Here is a 23,587-nt window from a genome sequence, read left to right as displayed (position 1 = left end):
CTGTAAAGGTTTTCTTGTGTTTCATGCAAAATTTAATGCTGATACATTGCTCCTCTAACTCTGCCATCTCAAAATTTACAAACTGTGTGACACAACATTCTACTCAATACAGCACTGAACAGTAACTAACAGACATACAACAATGAAACTTCTGGCAGTTACACATTAAACACAGACATGTGCAGGAATGCCAACCACATTTCACTCCAACACACCATTGGCATGAAATTATGAACGTTCTGTAAATTTTTGAACAGACCTTGTATTGTGGCTGGGAATGTTACTGCAGCACCCATGGTGTGAAATGAACATGAAAAAGTCACTGCACTGCTGTGACGGAATCAGTGTTTTGCACATAAGCTTCATACACAAGCATGCGGTGTTCTACCATGCACTGTGCCATCACTACTTTAATGGAATCTGATAGGGAGAGTGCTGCTGAAGGCACCCTACCCTACCTCCATGAGACGCATCATATTAGCCATTTCCAATGTGCCCAATTCTCACGATTCACCGGTGTTTAATAATAAGTCTCTGCCTGTGCAATGGGTCAAAAACTCTATAGTTTGCTCCATACAAAAAATAAAATTTTATAAGTGATCATGAGTGCTCTAAAGGAGTGTGGGTAGTAGGAAGCAAAAATTGTGTGTGATGGATATAATGAAAAATCTGTTGTAGCTGTAGTCATAGTATTGCTGAAGGTGGAAGGCCAGGAGGATCACACTGCCTTGAAGTAGCTCTTAACACAAATAGTGTAGAGACTTGTATACACAACTTTCCAAAATTCGGGAAATCTTTCTGAAGTATTGACAAGCACTAACTTTCTTAGTTTGTGATGAAATTACCATGGTACACAAGAGAGGCACTGAAGCATTGAATAGGATTCTGTCCAACTTCAGAAGTAACTGTAAATTAATGGATAGTTTTAGAGTGCTACAGACAGAAAATATTTGACAAATTTTAGTGGTAGTATCAAGATGCATGGATGTTCACCTCAAGAGATCTATGTTAACTTCAGCTAATTCACTCCAAACCTACCAAGTATATGATAGTACATCTGAGAAGTGAGATGGTTAATCAATCTCCACAGTTTCTGCTGAAACTGGGAAACGCTGATTATCCAGAAACAGATAGTGGTCCACCTATCCCAGGTGATTTGGGCACAGTAGCAATTATAATTCAAGAATGGATAATAACCATTTATCCAGACATTTCTCAAATTAAATAGAAACGTAAGGAACAGTTATATATCACCAACTATCTGTTAATGATATGTTCTTAAAATCATCTGAAGTAAAAGAAATGGCGTCCAGTTTCATATACAGGGTGATATATACTAATGACACAGTTCATCCTATACTCTCACAACTGATCAGTATGAACATCATGAAAATTTACTCTTGAGAAAGGAAAATTATGTAACATGCACTTATAGAAAAAAATTAAAAATAGTCTTGTACATGAATAATAATTTGAAATTTTTATTTCTCTGTCCTAGCTTTGAATTATATTGTATGTATTTTTATAGCATTCTACAAATAGAGTGGCTGGAGAACTATATCTACTTTGAATGAGGAAAAGTTCTTCAGTGGATGTCTGGAAGACAGAAATATCAAACAAATTTGAGTCACAGGGCTTATTATTCTTCAAGAAAACGCTGTCAGTGGCTAAAAAACTCTCTTGTATGTTCACCCAGTAATTTATAGAAGATTGTCACATCAGTCACACCAGTCAAATTCCCAACTTAGCTCCTTAGGCACAAATAAAAAACAATATTTGGTCATGTTCAATAACCAGATAACATCAGCAATACCTGAGAAGTTCTCTGGACCCTCAGAGTAAGGAACAAGTTATAAAAAATGAACTTTACCTGGAAATCATACTCAATTGTGCTGGCCGGGGTGGCCGAGCAGTTCTAAGCGCTACGGTCTGGAACCGCGCGACCGCTATGGTCACAGGATTGAATCCTGCCTCGGGCATGGATGTGTGTGATGTCCTTAGGTTAGTTAGGTTTGAGTAGTTCTAAGTTCTAGGGGACTGATGACCGTAGAAATTAAGTCCCATAGTGCTCAGAGCCATTTGAACCATACTCAATTGCCTCACTTAAGGTAGTAACATTATATAGCTTACCTTCTGTTCATGATGCCTTTTCTAACAAGCAAGTGCAACCCTGGACACCTTTGTTATGAAAAAATATGAATCTTGCTGTTGCCTATGGTTGTCTTGCGATTGGGGACGACATCAGACACATCCTATTAGGATGTAGGATCCCTGCTGAATTTAGGGTTGGCCTTGAACTCCATTTCATGCATAATAATGTCAGTGGGTCTCTTGTATTCATCCATAGGAAAGTCTTATGATAGCTATTACTTTAAGTGATGGAATGGTCAGGTATGAATCGTAACACAATCTCATCAAACGCGTGAAATTTACTGACAGATGTCCACCTCCAGTAGCTGAGTGGTCAGCACGACAGAATGTCAATCCTACGGGCCCAGGTTCGATTCCTGGCTGGGTTGGAGATTTTCTCCGCTCAGAGACTGGGTCTTGTGTTGTCCTAATCATCTTCATTTCATCCCCATTGATGCGCAAGTCACCAAAGTGGTGTCAAATTGAAAGACTTGCACCCAGCGAACTGTCTACCTGACGGGAGGCCCTAGTCACACGACAACTGACAGATATATTCTTAGTCAGTATGTTACACCACAGACCCTCCAATACTTGTCTTAGCCACTTGTTGAAGATTAGGAAAATAAAGCTATATTTGGTAGAACATTTCATTGCCTGTCATTGTTTATTCATTACAGGATACTTTCATAATATCTTCTGATAATTATCTTGAGCAGTGCATAATTCTATGGACTGCATCAAGACCCTGCATCAAAAACAGTTGCTGCTTTTCAGTTACTCTTTTTCAACTAATGTTCCTTAAATACTATAAACTGGTATATACACGTATGTGATTAAAGTCTCTAAAGTATTAATTATAAACTTACATTGATTTATTTTACAGTTTGTAATTTGGCAAATGGAATTAACAAGTATTTTCATCTCCAGATGTGAGAAATTTAAGTAACATTTATAAAAGGTACACTGCACCAATCAAAATGCATCTCTACTGTGAATTCTGCTCTTGAACACAGGATGAGTCAGTTGACATTCATAAGAAGCTGGAAATCACCATAACTATGTCAAATGCTTGGCAGCTGTTGTGAATCAGTATGTTGGAAGGGCTCCCAAGAGTCATTTTCCTGTGATACCAATACGAGAGTTACAAGTACTATCATCTCCTGTGGATCCTGTCTCCTCTACAGAAAGTACAGCACCTATCATTACTCATCCACTTGACTGCAAGTGACATATCAACAGTAAATCCAGGCATCCTGTACAGGATGGACAGGGCCCAGGGAGGACTTGGGACATTGTACCAATCACCCTGACCAACAAATTTGGGATGCTGTCTTACACCGAAACTGGAACTGAGCCAATGGGACTCACTTCACTTGTTTGCAGCAAATATGTTTTGTCCTGTGTCAAGAGGAGTGTCAAGAGGAGTGTCAAACATATGGTCACTGATGGTGACCCTTAGGGAAATGGCAGCAAGGGACATGAAAGGACACCAGGTGCATAGTGTGTATGCCCAAGGGCCTCATTCAACAAGTTGAAGAGGTATTCCAGCAGCCATTGAGGGAACAGGGTACAACCAACTGCAGGTTGTGGCACACATTGGAACTAATAACACCTGTCATCTGAGCTCCAATGTCATACGTGTGTCTTCAGAAGACCAGTTTTGTGCAGGGAGTTTCAGTGAAGATCACAATTTGCAGCATTGTCGCCAGAACTGACCATGGATCTTTGGTACTGAGTCGAGTGCAAGGACTGAAGGTTCTAGAAGGTTCTGTGAGAAGCTAGACTCTGAATTCCTAGACTTGCACCATTTAAGGCCCCCCCTACATTGGTCAGGTGTGCTTTACACCTCAGAGGCTGTTACTCAGGTAGCTGACTGTGTGTGGGGTACACACAAAGTTTTTTTTAGAATAGGCAACTTTCCATCCAACCCAAATAATGACAGCTGTAGAAAATGAAGAATTATCAGCATAAGATCGAACGAAATGCCACCCACAGGTGAGAGTATTAAATTCCTAATGATAAACTGCCAAAGCATTCACAACAGAGTGCCAGAGTTTGAAGATCTTGTGAAAATGAGTGAAGCACATGCAATACCACATATGGAAAGCTAGTGGAAACCTGAAATTGATAGCAGTGAGATTTTTTGGGAAAATTTGGGAGTATATCAAAAGGATGGCAAATGTGGAATGGAGGTAGTGTATTTGCTGAAGTAGACAAGAAATTCAGATCCATAGAGGTAGAAATTGAAGCTACCCATGGGATTGTTAGGGCAAGACTGTGTATCAGGGGTGGGTATAAATGATAATTGGATCCTTCTGTCATCTACCAGACTCATCTCCTGATGTAATGGAAAACTTTAGAAAACCTCAGTTTGCTTGTATGTATGTTCCCCAGTCATACTGTAATCATTGGTGGAGACAATTAATTGTAAAAATTACAGTTTTGTTAGTAGTGGGCAAGATAAGACATCCTATGAAATGTCACTAACTACCTTCTCTGAAAACTGGCTAGAACCAATAGTTAGGAACCCCACTCATGATGGAAATATATTGGATCCAATGGCAACAAACAGACTTGATCTCTTTGAGGATTCCACATCAAAACTGGTATCAGTGACCATTACTCAGTTGTGGCAATGATGGTTACCGAAGTACAAAGGACAACTAAAGCAAACAGAAAGACACAGATATTCAGCAAATTAGATAAAATTTCAGTACTGTCATATCTCAGAGAGGAACTTGAAACTTTCACCACAGGGCAGGAGCATGTAGAGGAACTGTGGCTCAAGTTTAAAAGAACAGTTGATCATGCACCAAATAGATATGTACCCAGTAGAACAGTTCATAAAGGGAGGGAACCTCCATGGCATAGAGTCACCATAAAGAAATTTCTAAAGAAACAGGGATTGTCACATAAAAGGTGTAAAACAATGTGTAGGGCTATAGATAGAGAGATGCTGAATGAAATACATTTGGCTGTCAAGAGAGCAATACATTATACTTTCAGTGACTACCATTGCAGAAAAATGTCAAATGATATTTCACAAAACCCAAAAGAAATTCTGGTCATATGTAAAGGCTGATTGTGGCACCAAGGTTAGTGCCCAGACCCTAGCAAATGAGACAGGAAGTGAAATTGAAGGTAGCAAAGCAAAAGCTGAAATGCTTAACTCTGTTATCAAATGTTCCTTTACAAAGGAAAACCCAGCAAAATTACCCCAATTTAATCCTTGTATCACTGAAAAGATGAATGAAATACATATTAATGCCAGTGGTATGGAAAAACAACTGAAATAATTAAAACTGAACACAGCTCCAAGGCCCAATGGAATCCCTCTCAGCTCTGTTCAGTTTCAATGATTTCAGTTGTTTTTCAATACCACTGGCATTAATATGTATTTCATTCATCTTTAGCCCCTGATCTAACTTTAATCTATTGTAGATCTCTCAAACAAAAAGCTGTGCCCAGTTCATGGAAAAAAGCACAGGTCACACCCATCTACAAGAATGGTAGCAGAAGTGATCCACAAAACTACCATCCAATATCCTTGACATTGATTTGTTGTAGAATCTTAGAACATATTCTGAACTCAAACATGATGAAGTATCTTGAATAGAATGACCTCCTCAGTGCCAATCAGGATGGATTCTGAAAACATGGAGCATGTGAAACCCAACTCGCACTTCTCTCACATGCCGTACTGAAAGCTTTGGATCAAGGCAGCAGGTAGAAGCAGTATTTCTTGATTTCAGAAATGCATTTGACTCAGTACCACACCTATGATTATTGTCAAAAGTATGATCATATGGGGTAGCAAGTGAAATTTGTGATTGGATTGAGGACTTTTTGGTAGGGAGGATGTTATCTTTGATGGAAAGTCGTCATCAAATGTAGAAGTAACTTCAGGTGTGCCCCAGGGAGGTGCGGTGGAACCCTTGTTGCTCATGTTGTATATTAGTGGCCTTGCAGACAATATTAATAGTAACCTCAGACTTTTTACAGATGATGCAGTTATCTATAATGAAGTACTGTCTGAAAGAAGCTGCATAAATATTTGGTTGGATCTCAGAAAGATTTCAAAGTGGTGCAGAGACTGGTAACTTGCTTTAAATGTTCAGAAATGTAAAACTATGCATTTCACAGAACAAAAAAATGTAGTAACCTATGACTTTAATATCAGTGAGTCACTGTTAGAATTGGCCAACTCATACAAATATCTGAGTGTAACACTTTGTAGTGATATGAAATGGAATGATCACATATGTTCAGTCATGAGTAAAGCAGGCGGTAGACTTCGATTTATTGGTAGAATACTAGGGAAGTCCAATCAATCTACAAAAAAAATTGTTTACAAATTGCTCATGTGACTGGTTCTGGAATATTGTTCAAGTGTTGGTATCCGTACCAAATAGGACTGACAGGGGATATTGAACATGTACAGAGAGGGCAGCAAAAGTGATCACAGGTTTGTTTGATCCATGGGAGAGTGTCACAGAGATACTGAAGGAACTGAACTGGAAGACTCTTGAAGATAGATGTAAACTATCCCAAGAAAGTCTGTTAACAAAGTTTCAAGAATCAGCATTAAATGATGACTCAAGGAATATACTACACTCCCCTATGTACCACTCACATAGGGATCATGAGAATTATACTGAAGGAACTGAACTGGAAGACTCTTGAAGATAGACCAAGAAAGTTTGTTAACAAAGTTTCAACAACTGACTTTAAATGATGACTCAAGGAATATACAACATTCTCCTGTGTATCACTCGTGTAGGGATCATGAGGATAAGATTAGAATAATTACTGCGCACACAGAGGCAAACAGACAATCATTCTGCCCGTACTACATTCATGAATGGAACAGGAAGAAACACTAATAACTTTTGTAGTGGGATGTACCATCTGCCATACACCTCAAGGTGGTTTGCAGAGTCTAGATGTAGATATAGATGTAGATTAGCACTAACAATGTATTTTTGGACACTGTACTCACAGTGATTATTGATGAGCTGCTGTAGCACTGCTAATGCAAAGTTAATAGCATGCACACACAGAAATAAGCAGAACACACACACACACACACACACACACACACACACACACACACACACACACATACACACACAAAAAGGGAAGCATCCAGATAACAGTGTCAGATGACAGTGTGACTTTGTACGTGAATATACTATCAGTGCATTAGTGTTGTTTGTGTTTAGTATTATTACCAGACCTGGTAGGGTATGTAAGAGGTACGAACAATATCAGATGTTTAATAATCACTGTGAAGGACACAGAGATATAGCATACTCATGTCAGAATGCAGTATCAGCACCTGAAAGAGTGTGAAAGTGGCCTCATTGTTGGTCTTAATTTAGGCAGCTGGTCGAATAATGCGTTATCCAGGTTTTTGGATCATTCAGATGTGATAGTGGCCCAAAGATGGATTTCATGGAAATATAAGGGCAGGCATACTCCTCGTCAAGGTTCAAGTTGACCATGTCCTACCACCACAAAGGAGGTTGTCATATTGTACATCAAGCACCTCATAATACTTTGAAATCTGCACCTGCCATCCAAGAACAAGTAATGAATTCCCTACAACATTCTGTACTATCCCACACTGTTTATCTGAGACTAGCAGTAGATGAACTAGGGAATTACCATCCTATGCATAGGCTTCCATTAACACCACAACAGACCTGGGTACAGTAGGAATGGTATAATGATTGGAAAGCATGGACTGCTGATGAGTGGCATCACACTGTAGTCAGCATTGAATCATGTCTCTGGCTTAACTGAGATGACCATCATTGGCGGGTATGGTGGTGACCTAGGGAGAGTGTTTTGAAGAGGCAGAGTGGTGTCACTCCTGACATCATTATGTAGGGAGCCATGGGGTATTACTTCAGGTCATGGCTGGCAGTGATGGAAGGAATTATGAGAGCACAACGGAATGTCACCAACATCCTGCATTCTCACGTTGTTACCTTTCATGCTGCAGAATTGTTGTGCCATATTTCATCAAGATAATGCCTGATAAAATGCAGTACATATCTCTATGAACTGTGAGCGTGATGTTGGGGTACTCCTGAGGCCAACAAGATCTCCAGATCTATCCCCAGTGTAACATGTGTGGGACCAGCTCAGTTGTCACCTCTGTCACAGAGCCAGTATCTACGATATCAAGGACAAGCTGCAACAATTATGGGCCACCTTGCCTCAGGGGAGGATGCAACTACTTTAGACACCATTCTCAACCAAATCAGTGCATGCATCTGGACCCAAGTGGGAGTGGGTGGGAGTGTAATGTCATGCTGATAACTTGGCTCATATTGTCAAGTTCCTTGTAAATTTGAATCAATATTTTAATCAATGAAATAACATCAGTCTTCTGGCTGGTTTGATGAAGCTGATTATGAATTTCTCTCCAATGTCAACTTCATCATTTCAGAGCAATACTTACACCTTGAATATTTGTTGGATGTACTCAAACCTCTGTCTTAGCCAACTGATTTTACTCTCTACGGTTCCCTCTAGTATGATGGACATTTATACAGTGGCTTGTAGAGAATTTATGTAGATGTAGATGCAGCACATGTCCTGTCAATCTGCCCCATTTTCTAGTCAGTTTTTTTATACGTATTCCTTTCTTCACCAGTTGTGCAAAGAACATTCTCATTTCCAATTTTATTATGTGACTATTTTTGACAACTTTCTATTGCACTGCATCTCTCTGTGATTCTTTTCTTTTCTTTGCCAGTTAGAACATAGTCCATGATTCACTTAACTGTGCTCCGAATATACACTCTACAAATTTTTTCCTCAAATTAAGGCCAAGGGAGATTAAGAGTTTAACATCCCATCAACAGTGAGATCAGATTATAGAAGGAAGGGGAAGGAAATCAGCCATTCCCTTTTCAAAAGAACCATCGCAGCATTGAGAAATTTAAGGAAATCATGCCAATGTTTGATACTAGTAGATTTTTAAGGAGAAATGCACTCTTTGCCTGTGATAGCACTTCATATATCTTTCTTGTTTTATCTCTATTGCTACGGTAGAAGAATTCCTTCACATCACCTAATACATGTTTTTTTGTAATATTTCTTGCTAATCTTGTGTCTGTTATTCCTCATTATTTGTGTCTTTATTTAGTTTCCATTCAGCTCATAGTCTGCACTCATTGGACTATTCAATCCATTTTTATTTTGTGTGTTCTGTCTATTATCATTTTATCCTATAATTTAAACGTATTTTTCTGAGAATTTTGAACATCTTGCCCTATTTTAAGTTGTCAAACACTTTTCATAGATCAAAAAAGTCTGCAAAAGTATCTGAATTTTTTAAGATCTTTATTCCATTACTATGTGCAATATCTGAACTGACTCTCCGATACCCTTACCTCTCCTACAGCCAAGCTGATTGTCATGTAAGTGACAGACCTACTCAAATTTCTTTCCCGTTATTCTGTACATTATTCTTATTAGCAACTTGGTTACATTAACTGTTCAGCTGATTGTGTGGTAGTTCTCACACTTACTTGCACTTTATGTCTTCATGGATCTGTGGATGATATGCATCTGAAAGTCTGATAGTATGTCTCTAGTCTCATAGATTATACACATAACATGAATAATTGTTTGTTTGCCACTTCCCTCAATGCCCTTAGAAATTATAAGGGAATGTTATCTATCTATTCTGTGTTTGTTTGCAAGTCTTGTAAAACACTGTCAGAATTTGACTGTAATACTGGATCTCCTAAGCCTTTCAGGCTGCCATTCATTTCTTTTCTATTACTCCAGCTGACAGTTCTTCCTCCTTGTTAAGCCCCTCATACTCTTCCTACCTATTTGCTCTTTTCTCTCCTTTTAACACTAGGATTTGTTTTGCACTCATAATGTTGATGCCTTTGCTTTTAATGTCACTGAAAGGTATTTTTACTTTTCCAATATGCTGATCTGACATCATTTTCTAATCAATTTCTACATAATTTTCCTACAGCCATTTTACTTTAGCTGCCTTGCACTTCCTATTGATTTCCCTTTGGTAAATGGATTATCTAACCATGATGCACAACTGATTAACTTACAAAACCTAACAGGGCATACACTTCAGAAACAATTAAGTAAAAGTGTGAGGGTGCTCAACCCGGTATCTATAGATCACTTCAGAGAAAGTTTAGGAAATGTAAACTGGGAAGATGTATATAATGAGCCAAATGCTAATGATAAATGCAGTATATTTCTTGATAAATTTATATCCCTTTTTGAACATTGTTTTCCAAAGAAAATTACTAAATGTAACACCACAAACATTTCAAAGTACCTTGGATTACTACAGGTATTAAAGTGTCTTCAGAAAGAAAAAGAAAACTGTATGAGACATCAAGAACTAGTAAAGATACAGAAGCAGTTTTACACTATAAAAATTATTGTAATATACTGAGAAAAGTTGTAAGGAAATCAAGAAATATGTATGTTAGAGAAGAAATTAACAGCTCCAGCAATAAAATCTAATTAATATGGAATGTTATTAGAAGGGAGACAGGAAAAGTAACCACTGGGATAGGTAGTATTACTGTTAAGAGAGAATGAGACCATCTTAACCAACAGTACACAGGTAGCCAATGTATTTAACAATCACTTCTTAAGTGTAGGAGAAAAAATTGGTGGGAATAGTTCAAAAGAAAAAGCCAGGCAGTACATGGAAGAGTCAGTTTTGAAAAATTTTAGTCAGAATAAGTTTCATCTAACAACCTCTTGTGAAATAAGGAAAACTAGTAAATCTTTGAAAAATAAATGTTCTGTTGGATTAGATGACATCTCTAACAAGTTATTAAAACAATGTGGAGCAATTGCAGCTGATGTTTTGATTCACATGTGTAATGCATCACTGACTCAGGGTATTTTTCCAGACAGGTTAAAATATGCCATTGTCAGCCCTCTCTACAAAAAGGGGGAAACCACAGATGTCAATAATTACCAGCCAGTATCCTTGCTTACAGCATTTTCAAAAATCTTTGAGAAAGTAAAGTACTCCAGAGCAGTTAGTCATCTCAACAGTAATGGGATACTTAGTAAATCACAGTTCGGATTTGAGAAATGCTGATCTACTGAGACAGCAATATACAATTTCACTGTCCACATAATAGAGTCTTTAAATAGTAAAATGTCACCAGTAGGAATATTCTGTGATTTATCCAAAGCATTTGATTGTGTGAACCATGACATTGTGTTAGAGAAGTTTCAATTCTATGGTATAAATGGAACAGCATATGAGTGGTTTAAGTCATATCTACGGAACAGGAAGCAAAAAGTCTCTTTATATACTTCAAGTTATTCAAAGGAGTTTACCACTTCATCTAACTGGGGTGAAATTACATTAGGTGTTCCACAAGGTTCGATCATCGGTCCCCTTCTGTTCTTGATATATGTGAATGACCTCCCTTCTTATGTGAAACAAGATGCTGAACTGACACTGTTTGCTGATGATACAAGCATAATTATTAATCCAGTAAAAGAAAGTCCGATAGGAAATATACAAATAAGGTCTTTGGAAAAGTTATTAATCGGTTTTCTGCGAAAGGGCTTGCTCTGAACTTTGAAAAAACACAGTACATCCAATTTTCTGCTGCAAAAAGTATAATTCCTTCAATAAATATAAAACATCAAAAGAAGTCAGTAGCCAGGGTAGAGCACACTAAGTTTTTGGGTGTACATATGGATGAGAATCTTAATTGGAAAAGTCATATTTTTGATCTCCTAAAGCGACTAGGTTCAGCAACTTTTGCAATCAGAATAATTGCCAATTTTGAGGATGTAGAAATTAGTTAGCTAACATACTTTGCATACTTTCACTCTCTGATGTCATACAGAATAATATTCTGGGGCAACTCAACGCTCAGGCAAAAGGTATTCACTGCTCAAAAGAAAGTAGTTAGAATAATGTGTGGGGTTCATAGTCACACATCTTGTAGGCATCTGTTTAAAAGGTTAGGAATTCTTACAACTGCTTCACAGTACATTTACTCAGTAAGAAATTTTTTCTCAACTACATGGACCAGTTTAAAATCAACAGCGACATCCCTGATTACAATAACATAAAAAAGAAAGACCTACACTCTACTTAACCTATCTTTGGTGCAGAAAGGGGTAAAATATGCCACTATAAAACTTTTTTATAAATTACCAGATGAAATAAAATGTCTGACAGACAGCAGTAATCGTTTCAAAAAGAATGAAATCATACCTCCTTGACAACTCCTTGTATACCATAGATGAACTCTTCAATATGAGTAAATAAATCTGAAGATATAATATATGCATTTTGTGCCACCAATTAAGGGAATGGGATAGATGATAGAAATATTTAGGTATAACACTATAATTTAAATAAATAAAAAAAAAAGCTTGCTTCCTGTGCGCATTTCTTGTGCATTTGACACGTTCCACATCATAATGGTTTTTCCATGCTATTGATGAATGGAACACGTAACTAACTAACCAACTAACTAACTAACTCATTCCTAAGTGATTTGTATTGCTTTATACCTTTCTTTTCCTGATAATTTTTCTGTTTCCGTTTTACAACAAACAACTGAATTATTTCTTTTGTTAACCAAGGTTTTTTGTCAGTTACCTTCCTTGTACCTATATTTGTCTATCCAACTGTTCTGTTTGCCCTTTTTAGGATTGTCTTTCCTCTTTGAGTGAACTGCCTTCTGTGGTGTTCATTATCAAAGGATCTACAGCCTCAAATAATTTTAAACTCACACCATCATTCCTCAGTAATTCAGTATCCCACTCCCTTACTCACTGGTGCTTCCTGACAGTTCTCTCAAACTTCTACCTTCTCTTTCTCATTAATAAGTTGTGATCTGTATCTGGGTTCATCTTACAACACAGTACCTGACTTCAGAATCTCTGTCTCACCATGATGTAATCCAATATCAAAGTATCATGGAAGTATAATGGTAGAAAATTTACAAGACAGTACCCCATTTGACTAATGTCCTACAGAGATTAAATTTCCTTTATTAGATGGGATCTTCTCTTTGTGACAAATGAGAAACTGTACAAGCAATTAAGGGGGTGTATTCATAAAATCAGTTGGTAGTAACATGTTATTTTCTTTACTTTTGTTTATCATTATATTCACTTCAATGTATTTAATGGACTTTTAAAATGAGATAGTGATAGCATTTCTTTCTGTTGCTACAGATGACAGTGTCTCAATAACTGACTTTGTTGATGCAAGGTCTGAAGTTGATACTGAGGACATGACTGATGAAAGTAAAGCGGTGAGTCCAGTCAATGATTTAGTCCATTCAGAGCCTCATGCAACATATGATGATACAGTTCATAAGATGAGTGCTGTAGCACACAAAGAAATAAACAAATCCACCAAGAGAAAGTCAAATAAGGATGAGGACCTAAATCAGGTATGTGAGAAAGATGCCTCTACAGGTAAGAGAGATCAAAACATTCCCACCCAAAATCAAGTGAATAGAGAGCAGAATATAGAAGTAACTTCAACATTCCAAGACAGTATAGGATTAGAACCTTGTAACAATGTAGATAACATTCCACTCACTGCTCAGGAGGATAACATGAGCAACACATTTATTCAGCTAACAAATGGTCTGCAAATTGAAAGGAATCCTAATGACATGTCATCTCCTTTATCAGAAGATATAAATAATAGTGCTGAAATATCAGACATTGATATGAGTGCTGCATATTTGGATTCTGATTATGATGAGCAGGAAGTTGAAGATACTCAAAGAACTAGCAATAGTGATATATCAGGAACATATCCACCACTGGAAGGAAATGCTTTGACGAGGATAGATACTTTACAAAGAGAAATGAAACAGCTTTCTTCGCTTATCAACCAGATGTCTGTGAATGCAGAGGATGGTTGTTCAGAATTGCAGAAAGAAGACCTAGAGCAGTTGTCACTATTGGTACGGAAAATGTCTCGGTATGCCGAACAAAATAACACAGAATCGGACATGCTTCAGAGGGATTTACAGCAACTGACATCTATAGTACAGCAGATGACACAAAACACAACTGATTATGATGAAGAATCAAGTGATGGTTTTGAAGATGAAGAAGAGGAGGAGGTTGATGTGGAGGAGTTTGAAGAGAAAGAAGATGAGGATGAGGATGAGGAAGAGATAGAGGGAGAGGAAAAATCTGATTATGAGATAAGAGCACAACAGATAGAGAGGGATAACAAAAATGAAACTGGCGTGTTCAAACATTACTCCCAGGAAGAATCAAATAATAAGGCTCTCAACAATGTATCTCAACATACCAAACATCAAATATCAAACAATCCACATTTAAAGGCTGAGAATGTCAGTAAGAAGCAAGAAGTTACTTCAAGGTCGGATGTATTGGATCAAAGAAAAACATCTGAAAATTTAGTTGCTGTAAATATGAGCCATATCACAACAAAACCAAATGATAGATATGCAAAAGAAATAGAAACGAGTGGTGGGTTTCCAGAAAATATTGCCATATTGAATGATGTTGGTAAGAAACCTGAGTCGCCTTTTGTATTGGAGAAAGAAGAAGTTAAAGTATTAGTAGAAAAAACTAAAAATGTAGACCAGAATGATAATGACAATGTTAACAAATCAGATTTGAGACAGTGCAGTGAAGATGGGAAAAGTGAGCCACTGGCAGGCACTGAATCTAGTACAAACAATTCTGGGTCTGACAACTCCGTTAGAACAGAAAAGTCTAGTAACAACAGCAGACAAATGAATGAAACAAAACCAAAGCAAGCTGTGAATGGCAAAATAGTATCTAATGCCAATGGTAAAATCAAGAGACATGATGAAGTTACAGAAAAAGGAAAAACTACAGCTAACAGAAGTAATGTCATCACAGTCAAAGACACAAGCAAAAGCACAGTAAAAATAAAACCAAAACGGGAGATAATATCTGGTGATGAGAAGGATCATTTACAACTAACTGCATCCATTACACAGCAAAAGGAAGAACCAAAACAGAGTGACTTATTTTCACACTGTGACAAAGAAAGTGAAATACTTAAGAAAGAAAACAATGCATCTGAAAATGATTGCATTTCTTTTGAAAAACAAAATACTCAACAGAGCATGGAAAATCCAAATGAAGCACAATCTATGTGGGGAGATACAATAACTGAAATGAATCACAATTCCTCAGTAAACGAAGAAGCTCTTGAAGCTGTATCAGCTTGTAATAAGAATATAGCTGTTGAGCAGGTGGAAGACATTACAAAGCAGCAAAAAGCTTCAGATCCAAAAATAATATCTATGCTAAACAAAGATGAAAATATGCAAGATCAAGAAGCACACTTGAAGGATATATCAGAACATACTCAAACTGAAGCCCTGGATGAAAAAAATGCTGTTGCACACACAATACATGAGGCACAGGTACAGGAAAAAGAACAAACTCAACATAACAAAATTGTTAAAAGTGAAAACATTTTGGAAAATAGTGTGGATAAACAAGAAATAGAAGGTGTTCCCATTGATCTGAGAAAGCCAGAGGAACCAACGAAAGGAGAGGGTAAGCAAGAAACCACTAATGGTTGTCAGAGAATAGAGAAAGATGCAACAAAACCCATACCTATGTCGGCAGTAAAAGAAGAAAGTAACAAGACAGCCAAATTTTCTGTGCCTGCCAGAATTAAAACAACTGAAAACACAGCAGGAATAGTAAATCTGACAGGTAATGAAGAAATAAACATAGAGACAGAAAAAACTGAACCAACTCAACAGCAAAAATTGGAAACAGTGAAAAGCAAAATACCTCAAAAACAGCCAAAACCACCACTGAGGCCACAGAAAAATATAATGTCAAAACCACCACAAAAACCTGTCAGGTCACAACAGATATCAGCAAAAACACAAGTACAGACAAAAACTGTCTTGAAACCAGTTAAAAAACTTGCTCCTCAACCAAACAAACCTAATTCAACTTTGCAGAAACAAGCAACCAGTGACACGCCATCAAAGGCACAGCAGCAACAGAAGTCTACTGATGAAGAGCCAAAAGAAAATGCAAGTTTATCAGCAAATACAATTAAAGTCACACAAGAAATAAAAAATCCTGTTAACAATCAGAATTTACACAAAGTAAATGTGCAAACACATACAGCACAAAAGACAGATAATGTAATATCCTGTGATATCAAGAATGGGAAATCTCCTGTTATAAAGATATCATTTAAAGAAATACCAGGATCTCAGACATCAGCAAGTAATGCACTGCAGACTAACACAAAAGAATCACAAGAAGCTCCTAGAATAACAAGTCACAGCACTGATAACTCAGCACAGCTGATGGAAACAGGTGATAGAAAACCTGTAGTAGAATCAAAGGAAAGCAATAAGGAAATTCAAAACAAGAAATCCTCCACACAACCAACAACAAAACATGAGAACAAAAGCAAAGGAAAGAAACGACCTGCACCACCTATTCCTCAGAAGGCACTGCTTCAACTTCCATTGCAAAAAGACAGTGCCTCTTCTGCTAACACAAATGATAAAGAAATGCTAAAGACCCCTCAACAGGAAGAGATCCCTCAGCAGGAAGAATCTATTGTAAATATGTCTGCTCGGTCTGACAGCAATCCTGAACATGCAAGCAGCAAGTTAGGAGAACACTTAAATTCAGAACAAGAGAAACTTCACAATGTGAGTGATCAGCAACTAAAAGTTGTAAGAACAGAAAATGGCTCAGGGACAACTGATGAGTCTAATGATGCTCATGGCACACCTCTAGATAAAAATAAACCAGACTCTGAAAAGAAATTTATCAGCACAACTTACACTGGGATAGAAGAACATTGTTTAAGCAGTGATGATGATGAGTTCATTACAGACAATGAAAGTGACATAGAGAAAACAGCACCAAGAAAGAATGACATCCCTGAAGCTCCCCCTTTAATAGCCTCAAAAGAAAGCCTTTCAAATCATGTCAGTGAGACGATGACAAATGTTGATTTAAGTGACAAGGAAACCACTGCCATTAGCAATAACGTAAAACTTCATTCTGGCAATGATACAACAGAAACAGAAGAAGATGAAAAAACACAAGCAGAGAAAGCAAAAATTATAGATAAATTTGAATTTGAGGTAAGATCATATTTTCAGTAATCTACTTTATTCAGCATGATTCAGACTGAGTTTTGCTAGAAGCTCCAAGTATAGTAAAGAATTCCTGTAAATTGTATTATTGGTAATGTCATTCTCAGTAAACATTAAGTATTGGTTCTTTTAATTACCATGTTTGAAGAAACAACATTTGTTGTGATCACAGCAAGACAGGTGCAACTGTGTGTTTGTTTAATGCCATTAGTTATTTAATTTCAGTCTGAAAATCGATATTAGTCGTTTACCTTCACTGTCATATCTAGGCAGAGATAGTGGTTGTTGCATAGTTTTGGTGGAGGAGCTTTCTGATGTTCACAAGTAGATGGAGGCAATGTTTGTAGCTGTTGAACACATTCATAAAACTACAGTAGGATTTTCCAGTGCTTGAGTGACACTAAGCAGTGCATGACAGAGCTTGTAAGCTTCTTTCATCACTAATATGATCCTAAGTGATTTGTGCTCTATCTCCCAACTGACACCTAGTGACTTTAGTGCAGGGTACTGTAAATGGGAATGGCCAAATGGCTGCCCTGGCACATATGTAAAGTAAACATGGTCCATTGTCTGAATCAGACAGAGCCTGGAAAAATGTCTTTCCTGCTTGAGCAGTGCCATGGGTAGTCATAGAGAGAAAATGTGGTTGATAATTATAAGTAGCTTGAATGTTAAATGCATGGTACATGCTAGCCCCCCCCCCCCTCCCACACACACACACCCTTAGATAGTTAACATTATAGAGGGGAAAGACCCTTAAAGCAATTATTTACCTTATTTAGGATGTTGTCTCAAGAGCATTTGAAAGAAAAGAGTGCAGTCAAGCAGTAAGCTTGGGATCATTGTTTTCATGGGCACTAGTGATATGTGTGTGTGTGTGTGTGTGTGTGTGTGTGTGTCATTTTTAAAAGTTAAAAGTATTAGTTGAAATATCTTATTGGTCATTTCATTCTCTGACGTGGAGTGGGCTGTAACCAACTAAATTTCTGTTCTTCACCTTCAACATTTCTTGTTTTATATTTACAGGAGTATTTGCAGTACTAAGAAATGTAGGATAAAATGTACGAAATACTCTGACATCAATTATGTTGCTGCTTACAATCAAAAGGGGTGTGCATTTTGATGGGATTAAATTGTCTTGTGCACAAATATGTACCAAATAAAATGATAAGGATGGAAAGACCTGCCCTGGTTTATGACAACATCTATAAAATTCCAAGAAAACAGACACTGTTGCACTCATTGTATAGCATAGGTTGTTGGGAAATCAAAAAATGAAAGTTAATAGCAATTGATTTCTGTATGGTGCAGGTCACACTGAGATGATACAGGAAGTGATAAACCACAGAGCAATGAAGGTCGTGTGATGCGACATTGGTTGGACACTTGTCTTCCCACAGTAATGATACGATATGCAATACAGTGTGATTCATCATACAACAAGCAACAAGATAGCATGAATCATATTTCTGTTTCAGTTTCAGTTGCAATCATGAGCTCTTCCAAGAGGACATTATTGTAGCTTATCATTTTTTAAAGTTCAAAAAATGGAAAAAGACATAGAAGTGCTGGGTACAACAGTACAATGATATAAATATCAAACCTTGTTCAGCTGTGGTTTCTGGTAAGCTCTCGCAACACGAACTCAGGTCCATGAATTCTACAGAATAAGTCCAAATAGTTTCCACTTTTTGGAGCAACTGTTTATCAGCTGCTCTGACAAAACAGTACACAGGTTTTCTACTTGCTATTTCTCCTGCTGAGCAGTTGCTAAATACAGTAAGGTAAGTCAGTGAAAGTCTGTTAATGAAGTAAAACTATCATTGTGGTAGCCTTTCGCCACACACCTGTCTTAGGAGTTCCATATGATACTGGGTCACAATGGCCATCTGGTAAGGCATTGAGTTTCTTCCTTCATGCATCTACTTCCCACCAATCTATCAATTCTGCTGTGTAAATGGAGACCTGCCTACTACAGTTGCTGGCTACGAGTGTAGAATAACAGCTCAGTTCTTAGAAAGGCTTCCACTGACCTAACCTCACCCAGTCTTGGTCTTCTCCTTGCAGTGACAACATCAGCTTGTGCTCCACACCTTGATGGACATGCTACATGGTGACGCACTTCATACTGAGATGCTTATCTGTAGTTGGAAGATACACATGCACCACACTGTCTCTATGACTGCTACACAGCTCAGCACATATATCAGTGTTTCAGTGTTTCATGCCCCATTTTCCACAAGAGATGATTAATTCCTTGCTCCACACCAATAAAATTTGGTGTTACACTGGTTGTACTCAGCGACAAGGTAGCCACTTTGCTCGGTGTCTGCTGTTCCTACCATGCCTCACCTTTGTTTAGTGCCACTGCATTGGGGTGTGCCTTTGTTGAACATCTGTTAATTTTGAGACTATTTCATGTTTTTTTGTAATAGCTTAGTTGTTTAAAAAATGTGTTGTTTCTTAATCAAGCGTGGACATTGATGTTTTTGTGGCCCCTGCCAGGCATTATTTCAAAAATTTCGTAAGTTAAATAGGGAAACTTTCCTATACTGGTGACCTGATTATAAACTCAGTTGACTTCATTTAGTGTTTTGACATGTTGTTGGCTGCCTCATCCCATTAGCATGTGTTTTACTCCTACACACATCACACCTCCCCAGCAACTTCTGTTTTTATACTGTGGATACAAGTGTGCTTCGCATCTTGAGATATTTGTGTTGCATGAGTTTTTCCACCCCCTGTACAACCTAGCAACTATGGCTTCCATCACCATCCCGACAAATGCCTTGCTGTATGCCACCCAAGTGCCACGTGACATTATCACTGAGCTGACCATGTGCCTTGTGGAACTGGAATGCTGCAATGCTGACCTGCACATGAAACTCATGGCAAAGTGACCACCAGCAGCCCAGCCCTTGGTGCCTCCACTCTGACACCCATACCAGCACCCACATCTGCTACCACTGCTGTTCCTCCTGGTTTTGATGTGCTGACACCCTATCCCCCAAACATCACCACCACTCTGTCTGGCCATGCCATGGTTCACATGCTGCCCTTCCATCTATGGGACCTGTACCTGTGGTTTTCCTTAGCAGACACCATCTTTGGCAACTGCATCATCACCCAGGATGCCACCAAGTTTGCCATGGTGATCAGCGAACCTGAGATGAAATATGCATTGGATCATGACATCATCTCATAGCCCCCATCTACTGATGGTTACGAGGCACTCTGGTGCCTCCTCAGGATGTGTCATCTGAAATGCAGCACATCAGGGTCCTCCTTTTCTTCAATCAGTTTGAGGACCAGGGAACCTTGCAATTCATGCACCATCTCCAAAGCCTGACAGAACTACATATGGTCTCCAGCGGTTTCCTACACAACATCTGGCTGGCTCACCTTCCAGCTCTGGTATGGACAGCTGTGGTGTCGCATGCCAACCTCCCCCCCTTTCCCCCACCCCACTCCACCCCACTGTCACTCCCAGTCTCAAGACAGGGTGCTTGGGACGCTGGCCTCCTGTCTGCAACTGCCACCACAGTGTGCCATCTCACTCCCACCCAGTGCAGTCAGCTGCCTCCCACTCTGCCAGCCACCCTGCCACAAGCTCCCCCTTGTAGCTTGACACGCCACTAAAGACATCACGAGCTGCTGCCATCCCTGCCAGCTCACTGCACACTGTCCAGGAGCCAAGAGTGTATGATATGCTCCCCTGCCTCAATGTTGACATGGCAACATTACAGGCAACTGTGACCTGTGTCAACTCCAACTGTCCAGGAGCCAAGAGTGTATGATATGCTCCCCTGCCTCAATGTTGACGTGGCAACATTACAGGCAACAGTGACCTGTCTCAACTCCAACCACTGCCATCTCTGTAGCCCTAAACATTGGTGCAATGATGGCTACTCCACTGCAATTCTAGCTGCCTTGCCAACAACTCTCGCAACATGGCCCACCTTTGCTGGTTTTACAAGCACTCCAGCCCAGATGCTGCAAACTGTATGGAACTCTTGGCACCCATACGCCAACATCCAATAGCATAAGGTGTGCCTTTCTGCTACATGGTCTCCCAGCATCTGTTCATCCATGGCGCTAATTCTGCTGCCCCATTCCTGATCTACACTGCATCTGAGTTGTCTATCTTCCTGCGGCAGCTTGTATGGCATCCTGGTACAACCTCCACTGTCCTGCCAATGGCATGGAATAACTCCATACATAATTGCATCTTCGAACTTGGTCTGAAAAGGGGCCTCTCCTGTACCTTCACTGTCACCGACATCACTGACCCCATTATCAGAGCAGACTTCATTGGGCACTACCACCTGCTCCCTGATGTTGCTGGCTGACACCTCATTGTCTGCAATACTGGGTATCAATGAAGTACACCACTTGTCCTGCTGTTTCCTTTGATGGAGAGCAGGTGATGTATTACGGCCCATACTCTGACCTACTGGTGCAATTCCCTGCTGTCACTACCTCATCCAGCACACCTCATGAGGTCTGCCATTTAACTGTCCACTACATCGACACCAACCCAGGTACCACTCATCTTCTGCTGGCCATGGCCTCTATCACTGTAAAAATTCGAGATCACCAACACCAAGTTTGATGAGGTGCTCATTGCCGGCATGCTGCATCCTCTGAAGAACCCCTGGGCATCTGCCTTTCACCCTACCAAGAAGAAGAATGGATGTTGGCCCCCATGTGGTGATTACCATACTCTAATCATCTGTACCATCCCTCACTGGTGCCTGGTGCTGTTCCTATGCAGATACAACATACTGGTTGGCCTAGATTCTCTGGGGCTAGAACCTTCAGTACATTCAGCTGCACCATGGCTTCCATCCAGATCAGTCACACCTGAGAACATCCAGAAGACCACCATCATCACACCATTCAGGCAGTACAGGAACACTTTTTTGGCCTTTGGCCCCCTTAATGCTGATCAAATGTGGCAGCATTTCTTAGATGGCATCTTGTGAGGCTTGCCATGCTTTTTTGCCTACTTTGACTACATAGTCAGTTTTTCTGTTATGCCCATGGAACACTGAGAGCACCTCTGCAGTATTTTTGAACATCTCCACCATCAAGATAGCAACATGCACTCTTGGTGTTAGTGAAATGGTGTTGCTGGACAACTTCATCTTCACTGCCAGCTCACGTCCCTTGCCCAACGAGGTTCTAGCTATCCTCGATTTGCCACACTCAGAGACATTCAACAACCTCCGGCATGTTAAACTTCTTCTGCTGCCATCTGAGGAATGCTGCTGCTATTCAGGAGCTGCTCAGCACCGCCTTTCTTGGTGCCAAAATGAAGGGCTGTAAGCCAGCACCGTGGACGCCGCAAATGGAAACAACTTGTCTTCCACCTAGCATAACTTGGTGGGCATTACCTCGTTTGCCCACCAACATCCCACCAGCCCACCTGCTATTGTGGTTGAAGCCAGCCAGACAGCCACTGGCACTGTCCTGCAGCAGCATGCTGGTGATGCCTGGTGACCTCTCTCACTGTCTTCCCCAGCAAGCTCTCTGCCACCCAACAGCAGTGGAACACATATGACAGAGAGCTCCTCACAACCTATGAGGCAACCAAATATTTTTGGCCATTGGTGGAGGCCTCTCACTACATGGTCTAAATCGACCACAAGCCTACAATTTTTGCCTATCAGAAAGACAGTGCTCCACACATCAATTACGACAACTGTCATCCAGTTCTGAATTTACCGCTGTCGTATGTCACATCAACAGAATCAACAGCATCATCACCGTCTGTCTCAGCTACAACTGTGCTGTCACTTCATCCATGGGCCACGAGGCACTGTGACACAGAGTGTTCATTCACGGCAACCTCATCTCATGCAACCATGTTATGCTGCATATCAGTGCTTACCTTTGCTGTTTTGCCTGCATACTCTGGCCCACAATGGGCCTTGAAGTGGGACTCCAACATATTCACCCTATATGTTCATCAATAGGATGACATCCACCTATGTGCAGCCCAATCCCACAACATCCGACCCAATTATTGTCTTCGTCAAAGCCCCGCAGATGCACACTGCTGCCAACACCAGTATCTCCAACAGCACTGGTGTCATTATTACATATGCCAGTACTGACACTGCACCGAGTGTCCTCCCCCCTCTGAAGCACCCTAGATGCCAGCCTACCACACTATGACTGAGGAGACTGCAGGAAGCCCACAATCCCATCCTGGTACCGTTCCTGACCTACCTGCCACTGGCAGCACAGGCAGCAGTACCCCTAATGGACGGGATGCTCACACCCCTGCCCCTCGA

The 23,587-nt window shown here is 39.7% G+C and overlaps 1 protein-coding gene across 1 annotated transcript in view; it reads left to right on the top strand.

The window, feature by feature from the left end:
* LOC126235125 (E3 ubiquitin-protein ligase lubel) overlaps positions 1-23,587 on the top strand; it is a 443,689-nt gene that overhangs the window by 342,257 nt on the left and 77,845 nt on the right. The window contains exon 16 of the mRNA XM_049943859.1: positions 13,354-17,276. Within this exon, the coding sequence (XP_049799816.1) occupies positions 13,354-17,276 (3,923 nt within the window). The remainder of the gene's footprint in view (positions 1-13,353; positions 17,277-23,587) is intronic.

Source organism: Schistocerca nitens, chromosome 2 (assembly GCF_023898315.1).
Source record: "Schistocerca nitens isolate TAMUIC-IGC-003100 chromosome 2, iqSchNite1.1, whole genome shotgun sequence".
Lineage (NCBI taxonomy): Eukaryota > Metazoa > Arthropoda > Insecta > Orthoptera > Acrididae > Schistocerca > Schistocerca nitens.
Note: the sequence above shows the minus strand (reverse complement) of the source record. Positions and strands in the feature narration are given on the sequence as shown.